This window comes from Bombina bombina, chromosome 4 (assembly GCF_027579735.1).
Source record: "Bombina bombina isolate aBomBom1 chromosome 4, aBomBom1.pri, whole genome shotgun sequence".
Lineage (NCBI taxonomy): Eukaryota > Metazoa > Chordata > Amphibia > Anura > Bombinatoridae > Bombina > Bombina bombina.
Window position 1 is genome coordinate 558,724,569 of NC_069502.1, and position 16,085 is coordinate 558,740,653.

Consider the following 16,085-nt stretch of genomic DNA (forward strand, 5'->3'; position numbering starts at 1 on the left):
GCAAAAACATAGTTTCTGTAATGATAGAATGTGTACAAATCACTATAGCCACACAGAAAGGGCACTTATGAAGTTACTTGCTACAATCACTAAGTTTGGTCTGGGCAGAAAAGCCCCTCCTGAAAGCTACACAAAGAGAGGAGCTCAGAGTGAGACCCCCTAGGTGACATCATGAAGGGGTGGGGTTATCATAGTATCCCAGTCCCACTGCCCCTTGTGACAGTTGGGTGGTTCTAGAGGAGGAAGCTAGCACAGCTGATCACCCAGTGACTATAGTAGTGGTTCTTAGCTAAACCTTGGGGGCTGAGATGCATCTGCATGATTAGGTTTCTGTGTAGGAAGCAGATTCCCAATCAAGATGTTTGAGAACCTGCGGCAGCAACTGCTCACTGTGCAGCAGGACCTCACAAACTTGCTATTCCTCTTATGCAGAGTGTTAGCCAGAAAGTACTATGTTTTGTATCTGTAAACTTACTGTGATTGACTTGGCTTTAGTGTGATAATCTCTGCATAGTTGTGCATTTATCTTGCAACTTTAGACACAGTGTAGTTATAATTTACTATGTTTACACCTTATCCACAATTATTGCTAGTTTCTAAAGCACCAACCAATTCTGTAGTACAAGAGTAGGGAAAGGTGACAATACATCTGTTTCATTGTAGACTCATACACCTGATATGTTTATTAATGCACAAGCTTATTGTGTGTTCGAAGAATATCACACTCATTTGATTTAATTGTTTATTAGTTATTTGATTTAAACTACCCCTCAATATTTATAACTTCTCCTGAATTTGTGTCTGGGAAATCACCTTAAAGTGAAGGTAAATTTTGATGAATGAAAGTCCGTTTTTTTAAAATACTATTAAAAACAGGGGAACTTTCATTTATCAAAGTTTACAAATCAGCCGTTTTGATTAAAAACTTACCTTTGTTTTTTTTCACAGCCAGAGCAGCTTCCCCCTCCTGGAAATCCTCTCTTCACACGTTAGCAATGACTAATCCGGCTTCCTCCAATCACAGCATGGCCTCAGGCAATAACCAGCCTGGGGGGAAAGCCATGATTGGAGGAAGCCGGATTAGTCATTGCTGACGTGTGAAGAGAGGATTTCCAGGAGGGGGAAGCTGCTCTGGCTGTGAAAAAAACAAAGGTAAGTTTTTAATCAAAACGGCTGCTTTGTAAACTTTGATGAATGAAAGTGCCCCTGTTTTTAATAGTATTTTTAAAAAACGGACTTTCATTCACCAAAGTTTACCTTCACTTTAAATCTAAGCATTATAAATGATATTATATAAAAGTGCTTGGCATCATAAGTTAAATAGTACCAGATAAATTCTAGACGCCATTCTAGACTTCAAGTAGGCAATATACCTATCTTCCAGGAAATGCATTTTGCATAAAATAGCATGAATTAGCAGTCTTCCTTTTGCTCTAAGGGCTAGATTTATCATAGCTGAGGCGTACAGGGGCACGTATGCGCGCCCCTGTACGCCTCAGCTCGCCTGTGGCAGGGCGAAATTACCCGTAGGTAATTAACATTGCACACAAGCGCAATTTTGCGCTCGCGTGCAATCCCGCCCCCTGCCCGCGCACAACCAATCACACACGGGCAGGAGCTGTCAATCTCCTCGGTCGGACTCGACCGAGGAGATTGAATTTCGGCAGTTCAGAGGTGGCGAAGAGTTTAGGGAAGCAGCGGTCTGGTGACCGCTGCTTGTTAAATTGCGGCGAGCAAGTTCTTGTGAGAACTTTCTGCTGTAAGGGCTTAATAAATCTAGCCCTTAGCCTCTACCAAATCCTTTGCAAGCCATAGGTAGGAGATATGCCCGTACTAATGGCTGATGGATTCAATCTTTTCTGAATTATAGCACATTTAAAGAAAATTATAGTTTCACAACTGCTGAGTTATAGCTAAAATTATTGATCTGCCACTTGATTTATCATTTTATTCATATAAATTAGACGGGCATCCAAGCCACCTATGTAACGGTGAGATACAAAAAATAACTTTTGTATAGGCCTGGTATTTTATTAATTACTATAGACCAGAACAAGGAAAATGTAATAATTCACAGTGACATTGTCACAACTGAAATTTGAAGATATCTTATTAGTGTAATACATTCTGAAATTGTTCTTTGCTACGTCATATACTGTATATGTGATTTATTTTTTATTTTTCTTACAGCCTCTCTTCATTTCCCTCTCTAAACTGTGGAACAGTTTCCAGGATGAAATTGTGCTATTAAGTGTCCTGAGCAACATGGTTGCCAACCTTCAGCCATTTCTTGGAATCCATGAAGCCCTATTTCCTGATCAAGTCATCCAACCACTTTTTAGTGGAATAGTAGTGAAAAGTGATGAGGAACGCATTAAACAGACTGAAGGTAAGAAATGCAATATGTCAGAGCATTATGTAAGCATTTACTGCAGATATAACAATAGAACAATAAAGCTTATTTTTTAAATTATTGAGTCATAATTTAAATCTATATTATGTTTTTAACTATATTTTGGCCATTTTGGTCATTATACATAATATACATCTTAAGGACTTTTACTCATAGACAGCGTAGTTAGCTTTAAACTTTTTCTTCTGTCATTTTTCTTAAAGGGACAGTCTACTTGAAATGTTTTATTGTTTAAAAAGATAATCCCTTTATTACCCATTCCCCAGTTTTGCATAACCAACACTGGTGTATTAATACACATTCTACCTCTGTGACTACCATGTATCTAATCCTCTGCAGACTTCCCCTTATCTCAGTTCTTTTGACAGACTTGCATTTCAGCCAATGAGTGCTGATTCATAAATAACTCCATGGGAGTGAGCACAATGTTATATTTATGGCACACATGAACAAGCAGTGTCTAACTGAGAAAAACTGTCAAATTGAGATATGAGGCAACCTTCAATGGCTTAGAAATTAGTTTGAACCTACCTAGGTTTAGCTTTTAACAAAGAATTCCAAGAGAACAAAGCAAATTTGATGTTAAAAGTTAATTAGAAAGTTGTTTAAAATTGCATGCCCTATCTGAGTCATGAAAGTTTAATTTTGACTAGACTGTCCCTTTAATGATTTTTAATGTATTTAAATGAGTCATAGCATCTTTTAATGGTAGGCTAGGCGTTGTCATGGTAACACTGGCAGTTGCCATTGATGATACTAACAGTTTACTCTGGGTCTCTTGTGTGTAGTTAGAGGGAAAGATATCAGCAATAATAGCCAACTCAATTATGATATTTTGCGAAAGAAAAACTTGCTAAAAAAAGAGCAGCAATTTTTATTTTATCAACGGCTAGATTGAAATCTTGGCCCATATTTTTAAAATCATGGTTGTTAAGGATTTATTAGGTTGCATATTAATTAACATGTTTTAATTGGGTTCTCTTTGAAGCTATTTATGTGCTTTCTTTCAACATCTATGTATACCAAAAGGAATATGATTAAAACAGATGATTTACTATTCATGAAATCTAAATGAAAAACTCTTTGTTATACAGCGATTTATTTGATTAAGATGAAAACCTAGTCAACAAGAAGGCTAGAGCAGTGGAACAAACCCTTATATACAAATATATCTGTAATTTATTGTGTGTAAACAAATCACACATATATTTTAGTTTTTCTTGATCATTCCACCAACAAATAAAAGATGTAAGGCTACCGAGAGCAATGTTAAAGCTATTTTTAACAGTTTTTTATATGTATTTTACTGATGGTTTACTTACTCACATTTGTATGACATTTTTATTTTTCATTTAGGAAGCCGTATAAATTCCCCTGAGGTTTTAACAAAGGACTGGTATTTCCCAGAGAATACAGCCAATTTTGAAAGGCTCCCAATACAATATCATGGATTTTGTGGATTCACAATTGCGGCAAAAAATGGCCTTCTGTTGCCTGGTAAGTTGTTATTGTTATAGAAAGCCTGGATCAGGATCTCCCAAGATATTAAACTCTGGATATGTAATGAATTATATGCAAAAATTCATAAAAGTGTAAAATAGTATAATTACACTTTTCCCTGGTGTTAAAACCAACAATTCTGCAACTAAGCATTTGTTTATAATATTTATAAGATTCTGTGACAATTTTTTCTCTGTTGATTGTTAACTAATCATAGATAAGTGAGGCAAGAAATAGACTAGTTCAATAAAGGGAAAACAAATAACAGGAAATCTACAACACTTAGTAAATATGCTAATGACAATATACTAATTACAGAGACTTGTTTGTACTCATTACTATATCTAGATCACTGTTTTCTCAAACCTCACTATTAACAGAGGGTTTCCTAACATAAAGGATGCTCTTTTAATAGGTAATTCCTAATATCAGTGTCGTTAACCTTTATCTGTGGTATCAACATGAATATCACTGCATTGGCTTTTTAAACGGATTTTACAAAGTATCAGGGAAGATAGAGGGCAGCTCAAGTAACTAACTGCTAGATTACGAGTTGTGCGTTAAGGTAAAAAAAGCAACATTAAAAGGTCCTAATGCTGCTTTTTTACGCCCGCTGCTATTACGAGTCTTGCAGGTATAGGTGTAACGCACACTTCTTTGGCCTTACCGCCAAACGACTTACGTAAACTTCGTAAAGTCTTTTTTCTATGGGACTTCCATAGCACCTATATTACGAGTCTGTCCTAGGAAGCCAAAAAGTGAGCGGTACACTCTACCCTGTCAAGATCCCTAACGCATTTAAAAGTCAGTAGTTAAGAGTTTTATGGTACAACGCCAAATTGGTTAATTGCAGTGAATAAATGATCCCAAATGATAGAATCAAATGCCTTTTCCGCATCAATTGTTAACAGTGCTAAATCCGCTAATCTACTTTTATAAGAATTTTGAATTTTATTGTAATAATGATCTAATGCAATTAAAACCCTGCACATATGGCGCACCGGGTTTCTACCTGGGATAAAACCTGTTTGGTCATTATGGATCAGGTCCCCAATTCCTCTCTTTAGTCTGCCTGCTAGAATTGACATAAAATGTTATAGTCCTGATTCAAGAGGACCCTTTGGGGCATATTTATCAAGCTCCGAAAGGAGCTTGATGTCCCGTGTTTCTGGCGAGCCTGCAGGCTCGCAGGCAAACAGACAACGCCGGAAATCAAGCCGATCGGGTTGATTGACACCCCCCTGCTGGCGGCCTATTGGCCGCGAGTTTGCAGGGGGCGGCGTTGCACCAGCAGCTCTTGTGAGCAGCTGGTGCAATGCTGAATACGGCGAGCGTATTGCTCGCCGTATTCAGCGAGGTCTGTCGGACCTGATCCGCACTGTCGGATCAGGTCCGACAGATTTTGATAAATAGGGGCCTAATTCTTCTGGAATTTTACCTTTTTTATATATTAAGGATATTATTGAATCTATAAAATACAGTGAATTCAGTTTACCTTGCATATAATAACTATTATATAGCTTGACCAATGTACCAGCCACTTCATCTTTTATACTTTTATAAAATTCTGCTGGAAGACCATCTGACCCTGGTGATTTATTAGCTTTAGGTTTTTTAATCATATTCTTTACTTCATCTTCTGAGATCTCTAAATTGATCTGTTGGAGTGCTTCCTTAGAGATTCTTGGTATTTTTATCTTTTGCCAAAGTTTCCCTTTCTCACTAGAATATAGTTTTTGGTAAAACTTAAAGAAAGCCTCCCGAATTTCTGTTGATTGTGTATATGTTTTTGTACCATCTTTAATTAATGGGATCATATTGTTGTTTTTCCTAAACTTCATCATTTTGGCAAGATATTTAGCGGAGATCCCCTGATGCCCCTGACAATAAGCCCTTGACTTCATGTCTTCCCTCGCCCAATTGTCTTTTAAGAAAGTTTTCGCTCTATTTTAGCTTGATTATAATTTTCCCACGTGTTTGCATCTGGGTTATTTATATATCTGCTGTAAAGATTTTTGAGTTGGTTTGCTAATTGGATCTCTCTAGCTTTGTATTTCAGCTTCCTTTTTATCATACAAGTTCTAATTTCTCCTCTTAGGACCACCTTCCCTGCTTCCCAAAAAATGTCACTTTTATTAACATATGACTTATTTAGCTTGTAACATTCTTTCCATCTCTCGGATAACCAGTTATAGAATTTCTCATCATACACCAGGAGGCCCATTTATCAAGCTCCGTATGGAGCTTGTGGGCCCGTGTTTCTGGCGAGTCTTCAGACTCACCAGAAACAGCAGTTATGAAGCAGCGGTCTAAAGACCGCTGCTCCATAACCAAATCGCCACAATTCAACCCAAATGAGTATGATCGGGTTGATTGACACCTCCCTGCTGGCAGCCGATTGGCTGCGAGTCTGCAGGGGGGCGGCGTTGCACCAGCAGCTCTTGTGAGCTGCTGGTGCAATGCTGAATACAGAGAGCGTATTGCTCTCTGCATTCAGCGATATCTGTCGGACCTGATCCGCACTGTCGGATCAGGTCCGACAGACATTTGATAAATAGGCCTCCATATGTCTAGGGAAACTAAATTAATTTATTACATGCCTTTTCTTTCTAATGACACGATGAGTCCACGGATCATCTAATTACTATTGGGAATATCACTCCTGCCCAGCAGGAGGAGGCAAGGAGCACCACAGCAAAGCTGTTAAATATCACCTCCCTTCTCTCCAACCCCAGTCATTCTTTTTGCCGATGTTAGGGCAAGGCAGTGGTAAAGTTAGGTGTTAGTAAAAGATTCTTCAAGCAATATTTTATTATTTTTTAAGTAGTGCAAGATTGTGCTGCTTTGTTCTAGGGTGTAGCCGGAGTCTATATCAGTCTCTTCAATAGAGCAGTGGTGGCTTTAGAGCAATTGGAACTTGTGGGACATAATTCGCATTGCGCCTTCCATGTAGTTTATGCTGCCCTAACTCTGAAAGCCTGAGTAAGATTACTCAGTCTTTATCTCTTTTTCTCCTGTTAAGTGTAGTCAGTCCACGGGTCATCCATTACTTATGGGATATTAACTCCTCCCTAACAGGAAGTGCAAGAGTATCACCCAAGCAGAGCTGCTATATAGCTCCTCCCCTCTACGTCATACCCAGTCATTCTCTTGCACCTAACTAATAGATAGGATGTGTGAGAGGACTGTGGTTATTAAAATTAGTTTTTATTTCTTCAATCAAAAGTTTGTTATTTTAAACAGCACCGGAGTGTGTTGTTTTTTCTCAGGCAGCATTAGAAGAAGAATCTACCTGAGTTGTGTATGATCTTAGCGGACGTAACTAAGATCCATTTGCTGTTCTCGGCCATTCTGAGGAGCGAGGTAACTTCAGAACAGGGGACAGCGGGCAGGGTTCACCTGCAAGGAGGTTTGTTGCAGTATATTATTTTCTAAGGAATGGAATTGACTGAGAAAATACTGCTAATACCGATGTAATGTAAGTACAGCCTTAAATGCAGTAGTAGTAACTGGTATCAGGCTGATATGTGTGTATGCTTGCACTGAAGTATTTCTGGGGAATGGCACTTCACTAAGAAAATACTGTATATATATAACTTATAGCCTCTCTGCAGTGAAAGCGACTAGCAACAGGCTTTTTATTAACATCTCATATATTTATATTTAAAACGTTTACTGGCATGTTAATCGTTTTTTCTCTGAGGTACTTGGTGAAAAAAATTTTGGGCATTATTTTTCCACATGGCTGTCGTTTGTTTTGAATAAAATCAGTTTACTGAGCTTCCCCACTGTTGTAGTAGGAGTGGGAGGGGCCTATTTTGGCGCTTTTACTGCGCAGTAAAAATTCAGTCACAAGTCTTCCTGTTCTCCCTGCATGATCCAGGACGTCTCTACAGAGCTCAGGGGTCTACAAAACTAGTTTTGAGGGAGGTAATCACTCACAGCAGACCTGTGAGACTGTGCTTTGACTGTGATAAAAACGTATATATTTTTATTGTTATCCGTTTTTTGGTATTAAGGGGTTAATCATCCATTTGCTAGTGGGTGCAATCCTTTGCTAAATTAATAAATTTAATGTGAAAATTTGGTTTCTATAACTAATCCGGTTCATGTTATTTCAACTGTGACAGTTTTTTGTGTGCTTCTTAAAGGCACAGTAACGTTTTTTATATTGCTTGTAAATTTATTTGAAAAGTATTTTCCAAGCTTGCTGGTTTAATTGCTAGTTTGTTTAAACATGTCTGACACAGAGGAATCTCTTTGTGCAATATGTTCAAAGGCCAATGTGGAGCCCAATAGAAATTTGTGTACTAATTGCATTGATGCTACTTTAAGTAAAAGCCAATCTGTACATGTAAAGAAAATTTCACCAGACAACGAGGGGGAAGTTATGCCGACTAACTCTCCTCACGTGTCAGTACCTGCATCTCCCGCTCAGGAGGTGCGTGATATTGTGACGCCAAGTACATCAGGGCGGCCATTACAAATCACCTTGCAAGACATGGCTAATGTTATGACTGAAGTTTTATCTAAATTACCAGAACTTAGGGGTAAACGCGACCACTCGGGAGTGAGAACAGAGTGCGCTGAAAATACTAGGGCCATGTCTGATACTGCGTCACAATTTGCAGAACATGAAGACGGAGAGCTTCATTCTGTGGGTGACGGATCTGATCCAAATAAACTGGATTCAGACATTTCAAATTTTAAATTTAAGCTTGAGAACCTCCGTGTGTTACTAGGGGAGGTATTAGCGGCTCTGAATGATTGTAGCACGGTTGCAATCCCAGAGAAAATATGTAGGCTGGATAAATATTTTGCGGTACCGACGTGTACTGACGTTTTTCCTATACCTAAAAGGCTTACAGAAATTGTTAACAAGGAGTGGGATAGACCCGGTGTGCCTTTCTCACCCCCTCCTATATTTAGAAAAATGTTTCCAATAGACGCCACCACACGGGACTTATGGCAGAAGGTCCCTAAGGTGGAGGGAGCAGTTTCTACTTTAGCTAAGCGTACCACTATCCCGGTGGAGGATAGCTGTGCTTTTTCAGATCCAATGGATAAAAAGTTAGAGGGTTACCTTAAGAAAATGTTTGTTCAACAAGGTTTTATATTGCAACCCCTTGCATGCATTGCGCCTGTCACGGCTGCGGCGGCATTCTGGTTTGAGTCTCTGGAAGAGACCATTAGCTCAGCTACATTGGATGAGATTACAGACAAGCTTAGAGTCCTTAAGCTATCTAATTCATTTATTTCTGATGCCGTAGTACATTTAACTAAACTTACGGCTAAGAACTCCGGATTCGCCATTCAGGCGCGCAGAGCGCTGTGGCTTAAATCCTGGTCAGCTGATGTGACTTCTAAACCTAAATTGCTTAACATACCTTTCAAGGGGCAGACCTTATTCGGGCCCGGTTTGAAAGAAATCATCGCTGACATTACTGGAGGTAAGGGACATGCCCTACCTCAAGACAGAGCCAAACCAAGGGCTAGACAGTCTAATTTTCGTGCCTTTCGCAACTTCAAGGCAGGAGCAGCATCAACTTCCTCCGCTCCAAAACAGGAAGGAACTGTTGCTCGCTTCAGACAGGGCTGGAAACCTAACCAGACCTGGAACAAGGGCAAGCAGGCCAGAAAACCTGCTGCTGCCCCTAAGACAGCATGAAGTGAGGGCCCCCGATCCGGAAACGGATCTAGTGGGGGGCAGACTTTCTCTCTTCGCCCAGGCTTGGGCAAGAGATTCCAGGATCCCTGGGCGTTAGAGATCATATCTCAGGGATATCTTCTGGACTTCAAAGCTTCTCCTCCAAAAGGGAGATTTCATCTTTCAAGGTTGTCAACAAACCAGATAAAGAAAGAGGCGTTTCTACGCTGTGTACAAGATCTTTTACTAATGGGAGTGATCCACCCGGTTCCACAGTCGGAACATGGACAAGGGTTTTACTCAAATCTGTTTGTGGTTCCCAAGAAAGAAGGAACCTTCAGACCAATCTTGGACTTAAAGATCCTAAACAAATTCCTAAGAGTTCCATCGTTCAAAATGGAAACTATTCGGACAATCTTACCCATGATCCAAAAGGGTCAGTACATGACCACAGTGGATTTAAAGGATGCGTACCTTCACATACCGATTCACAAGGATCATTACCGGTACCTAAGGTTTGCCTTTCTAGACAGGCATTACCAGTTTGTAGCTCTTCCCTTCGGGTTAGCTACCGCTCCAAGAATCTTCACAAAGGTTCTGGGTTCTCTTCTGGCGGTACTAAGACCGCGAGGAATATCGGTAGCTCCGTACCTAGACGACATTCTGATACAAGCGTCAAGTTTCCAAGCTGCCAAGTCTCATACAGAGTTAGTACTGGCATTTCTAAGGTCACATGGGTGGAAGGTGAACGAAGAAATGAGTTCTCTATTGCCACTCACAAGAGTTCCCTTCTTAGGGACTCTTATAGATTCGGTAGAAATGAAAATTTACCTGACAGAGGACAGGTTAACAAAACTCCTAAATGCTTGCCGTGTCCTTCATTCCATTCCACACCCGTCAGTGGCTCAATGCATGGAGGTAATCGGTTTAATGGTAGCGGCAATGGACATAGTTCCCTTTGCACGCCTGCATCTCAGACCACTGCAGTTGTGCATGCTCAGTCAGTGGAATGGGGATTACTCAGATTTGTCCCCTATGCTGAATCTGGATCAAGAGACCAGAAATTCTCTTCTATGGTGGCTCTCTCGGCCACATCTGTCCAAGGGGATGCCCTTCAGCAGACCAGATTGGACGATTGTAACAACAGACGCCAGCCTGCTAGGTTGGGGCGCTGTCTGGAATTCCCTGAAGTCTCAGGGATCATGGACTCAGGAGGAGAGTCTCCTTCCCATAAACATTCTGGAATTAAGAGCAGTTTTCAATGCCCTTCTAGCTTGGCCTCAGCTAGCATCTCTGAGGTTCATCAGGTTTCAGTCGGACAACATCACGACTGTGGCTTACATCAATCATCAAGGAGGGACAAGGAGTTCCCTAGCGATGATGGAAGTCTCAAAGATAATTCTCTGGGCAGAGTCTCACTCTTGCCACCTATCAGCGATCCACATCCCAGGCGTGGAGAACTGGGAGGCGGATTTCCTAAGTCGCCAGACTTTTCATCCGGGGGAGTGGGAACTTCATCCGGAGGTCTTTGCCCAAATACTTCGGCGTTGGGGCAAACCAGATATGGATCTCATGGCGTCTCGCCAGAACGCCAAGCTTCCTTGTTACGGGTCCAGGTCCAGGGACCCGGGAGCGGTTCTGATAGATGCTCTGACAGCACCTTGGAACTTCACGATGGCTTATGTGTTTCCACCCTTCCCGATGCTTCCTCGATTGATTGCCAGGATCAAACAGGAGAGAGCATCCGTGATTCTAATAGCGCCTGCATGGCCACGCAGGACCTGGTATGCAGATCTAGTGGACATGTCATCCTGTCCACCTTGGTCTCTGCCTCTGAGACAGGACCTTCTAATTCAGGGTCCTTTCAAACATCAAAATCTAATTTCTCTGAAGCTGACTGCATGGAGATTGAACTCTTGATTTTATCAAAGCGTGGATTTTCGGAGTCAGTAATTGATACCTTAATACAGGCTAGGAAACCTGTTACCAGGAAAATTTACCATAAAATATGGCGTAAATACTTACATTGGTGCGAATCCAAGAGTTACTCATGGAGTAAGGTTAGGATTCCTAGGATATTGTCTTTTCTACAAGAAGGTTTAGAAAAGGGTTTATCTGCTAGTTCTTTAAAGGGACAGATCTCAGCTCTGTCAATCCTTTTACACAAACGTCTGTCAGAAGTTCCAGACGTTCAGGCTTTTTGTCAGGCTTTGGCCAGGATTAAGCCTGTGTTTAAGACTGTTGCTCCACCGTGGAGCTTAAACTTAGTTCTTAACGTTTTACAGGGTGTTCCGTTTGAACCCCTTCATTCCATTGATATCAAGCTGTTATCTTGGAAAGTTCTGTTTTTAATGGCTATTTCCTCGGCTCGAAGAGTCTCTGAGTTATCGGCCTTACATTGTGATTCTCCTTATCTGATTTTTCATTCAGACAAGGTAGTTCTGCGTACTAAACCTGGGTTCTTACCTAAGGTAGTCACTAACAGGAATATCAATCAAGAGATTGTTGTTCCTTCATTGTGTCCTAACCCTTCTTCAAAGAAGGAACGACTTCTACACAATCTAGACGTAGTCCGTGCCCTGAAATTTTATTTACAGGCAACTAAAGATTTTCGCCAAACTTCTTCCCTGTTTGTCGTTTATTCTGGACAGAGGAGAGGTCAGAAAGCTTCTGCTACCTCTCTCTCTTTCTGGCTTCGTAGCATAATACGTTTAGCCTATGAGACTGCTGGACAGCAGCCTCCTGAAAGAATTACAGCTCATTCTACGAGAGCTGTGGCTTCCACGTGGGCCTTTAAGAATGAGGCCTCTGTTGAACAGATTTGCAAGGCTGCAACTTGGTCTTCTCTTCATACTTTTTCCAAATTTTAGAAATTTGACACTTTTGCTTCTTCTGAGGCTGTTTTTGGGAGAAAGGTTCTTCAGGCAGTGGTTCCTTCCGTGTAAAGATCCTGCCTGTCCCTCCCGTCATCCGTGTACTTTTAGCTTTGGTATTGGTATCCCATAAGTAATGGATGACCCGTGGACTGACTACACTTAACAGGAGAAAACATAATTTATGCTTACCTGATAAATTCCTTTCTCCTGTAGTGTAGTCAGTCCACGGCCCGCCCTGTTTTTTATGGCAGGTCTAAATTTTAAATTATACTCCAGTCACCACTGCACCCTATAGTTTCTCCTTTCTCGTTTGGTTTTCGTTCGAATGACTGGGTATGACGTAGAGGGGAGGAGCTATATAGCAGCTCTGCTTGGGTGATCCTCTTGCACTTCCTGTTAGGGAGGAGTTAATATCCCATAAGTAATGGATGACCCGTGGACTGACTACACTACAGGAGAAAGGAATTTATCAGGTAAGCATAAATTATGTTTTTCCACAGGTCCATGTGAGGGAGAGGACCTCTCAAACCTAGTGAGCTTCCTTGCTGCCTGACAGATTTATGAGGTAAGTGCAGACTTTATTTTTTCTGGGACTAGTAAAATAAGAGGAGACTCAGAAAAAGTTGGGCACTTTATTCAAAATAAGGGTCACATAAATTCTCCTATATGTTGGAGGGGACTTATGTAGGCAGTGTTTTTTGCTGTTACACTCATCATTAGACTGATTATCGCATGATCTGATAATACTATCTCTGCAATTTGTGGGTCTAGATCCAGTGACAGCAATTTTTCATCTATGAAAAACATATCTAAACGTGAATTTTTTTTAATGTACTTTAGATTCGCAGGAATAACTGCGCTCATCGGGATGTTGTAGTTGCCATATGTCCTTTCATTTTAACGTCTTTGTGAATTCCCTAAGGAGCTTTGCTTCTCTTTGATGTGATTTAGATTTGGATCGGAACCTATATACCTCAGGAAACATAGTTGAATTGAGATCCTCCGCCAGGATTAAATTCTGACCTAAATACGGTGTAAGCTTATTCCTAATGTTCAACCACAATTCAGTATTAATTTCATTCAGAGCATATATATTGCATAAAGTCCAAATCCTATCTTCTATTTCAACCTATATGATCAAGAATCTCCTTAGTGGGTCTAGTTCTTGTTTTTTGATACTGTGTCAAATTTTCCTATTAAAAAGTATAGTTACACCACATTTCCTACTGCTACATGGAGTCGCAATTATCTCGGAGATCCAGCTTACTTTTAACTTAGGTTAGAAAAATAATATCCGGCTTATGACGTTTAAGCATTTTAAAATTATTTTTACGTTTAATGGGGGAGGTTATTCCTCCCACATTCCAAGAAACACGGTTCAGAGTTGAATACAGTTTATTAAAATCAGTTCATTAAAAATTATTTATTTTCGGCCCTCCTTTCCCAGATAGGGGGTGGGAGACCATCTGCCATATGGGAGAGGGAGAGAGGAAAAAAAAAATATATATATATAAAGAAAAAAAGAGTCATATTGCAATATGCAATCATTTTTAACCTGTCTAAACATAATAGCATGTTTCTGCATAACTGACCCCGCACACATCTACTTAATATCCTAATCGTCTTACTTCTATTTCATTATATAACTATACCATTTTTTTGTACAATATATTTTAGCCTCTTGTGCCGTATTCAAAATAATGTTCCCTTCTGGGCATAAGATTGTTATTTTGGCTGGGTATCTCAGATTTGCCCTTATTCCAGCGTTTATTAAGCTTGTACAGAATGGTGCCATTATCTTTCCTTTTGCTGATGTTTTGGCAGAGAAATCCTGGAATAGATATACCTGTTTTGTACCTATCTTAAAGGGTTAGAAATTGATTACCATTTGAATCTATTAAAATATGTTAACATAAAGACTACTATAAATGCAATCAAATAAAACTGTTTTTTTTTTTTTTTTAAATGAAGCTTTCACATATCTTAATTTTAAAGATTAAATGATCATGAAATGAGCAGTAACGACTGCCCATAAAATGAGGCATGGCTCATGTAAATCTAGCATCCGCCCCCCATCCAATGGTGAAGCTTCTGGGCCTCTTAATTTTAATATTTCATTTAGTGTTAAAGCAAGCACACAGCAAAGTAAAAAACATTGTGCTTGGAGGGGCAGCTTCACAGTGGAAACTGAGAGGAGACAGGGAACAATATAAACCACGCTCCAGGCTGCAAGTTTACCAAAAGAAAGTGGTCTGGAGCAGAGTGAACAAACGTTAGCTGGGAGCTGTGTGAGACTTCACAGCTGCTTCTGTCCCACTTCAGCCCTGCACTATGGAGAGCAGACGTTAAATACAGCAGTGAGTAAATACAGCAGTGAGTAAATACAGCAGTGAGTAAAAAGTTTATTTTACGCTGTCGGGCTCATCTTCCCCCTCCTTCTTGCTGTCTTTGCGTGATTTGTGACTGTGAGGGCTCCGGTTCCACATGAATGCAAACACAGCAAGAGCGAGGGAGGAGATAAGCCCGACAGCTTAAATAAACAGAGCTCTCATACTCACCGCTGTATTGAATGTCTAAAATACAGATGCACTTTATCATAGGCAGGGAAGAATTGTAGCATGAACGGTGCTCTCCTAAAATGTCTCCTCTTCTGTTTTCTTTGTGACGCTGCCCCTTCAAGCAGTAATCATGGAAAGATGTATATTTTTCACTCCCTGAATTGATGCCTTTACAAAATCTGTCCAGATGCCCCTCTAGTATCCTGATTAGCCGGTGCCTGCTTGCAAGAACTTGTGCTACTGCCTCCTGTTATTAGACTGCTCAATTCGCTGCAGGAGACAGGAGGGCGAGGCTGCGCATGCGTTGCCAATATCTTTGTTTTAATGCGCATGCGGGCGGCCATGATGTTTCTACCTAGGTAGAACATTGTAATATGCCCATAAAATGAACAGAAAATGGGTTTGGAGCTGTATTCATTTTTAGATTGAAATTAGAAGAAATGTAAACAAAATTGTACAAAGGTACCAATTACAAATGTACTTATTATATAAATATGTTTTGATTGAGTTAAAAATATTTTTTGGGTTTACTATCCCTTTAAGTGTTTGGTTCCTTCTATACTGTCTCATTATATTTATTTTGTCCTGAAAGTTTAAATACTTTATCAGGGCCATTCTAGGTCGTGAACTACCATCAAAATATTTTTTAATGCTTCCTGTTCTATGTGCTCTTTCCACCTGTATTTTTTCTACAGTTGACTTCAACCCTAATAATTGGGGTAAGGTGGCTGACCCAAATATAATTAAATCCTCAAATCCATTGCTCTCAGGCAACCCTACAATGCGAATATTATTTAGGCGAGATTTATCCTCTAGATCGTTGATTTTCAACTGCATTGATTTTATTTGATCTTCATAATTTGTCCAGTTTACTTCATGTGTATTAAATCTGTCCTCTAGATCGAATACCTCTAGATCGGATACTCTCCCCTCCACCTCAGATATTCTATTGGAAAATTGTCTTATCTCTGACGAAAGTGTAGCTATCTCCTTTACTGAGTCAAATTGCGGTATTATTAATTTAGCTAATTGATTAAGCGTTAATTGCTTTTCAGGACTATTTAACTGAGATTTGGTCATCACGTCTAAGC

The 16,085-nt window shown here is 40.1% G+C and overlaps 1 protein-coding gene across 5 annotated transcripts in view; it reads left to right on the forward strand.

Annotated features, from left to right (window-relative positions):
* Positions 1-16,085, forward strand: part of CFAP206 (cilia and flagella associated protein 206) — a 125,128-nt gene that overhangs the window by 79,758 nt on the left and 29,285 nt on the right. For all 5 annotated transcript variants that reach the window (XM_053710519.1, XM_053710521.1, XM_053710522.1 and 2 more), the window contains exons 9-10: positions 2,191-2,389; positions 3,770-3,910. In XM_053710519.1, coding sequence (XP_053566494.1) covers positions 2,191-2,389; positions 3,770-3,910 — 340 coding nt within the window. The remainder of the gene's footprint in view (positions 1-2,190; positions 2,390-3,769; positions 3,911-16,085) is intronic.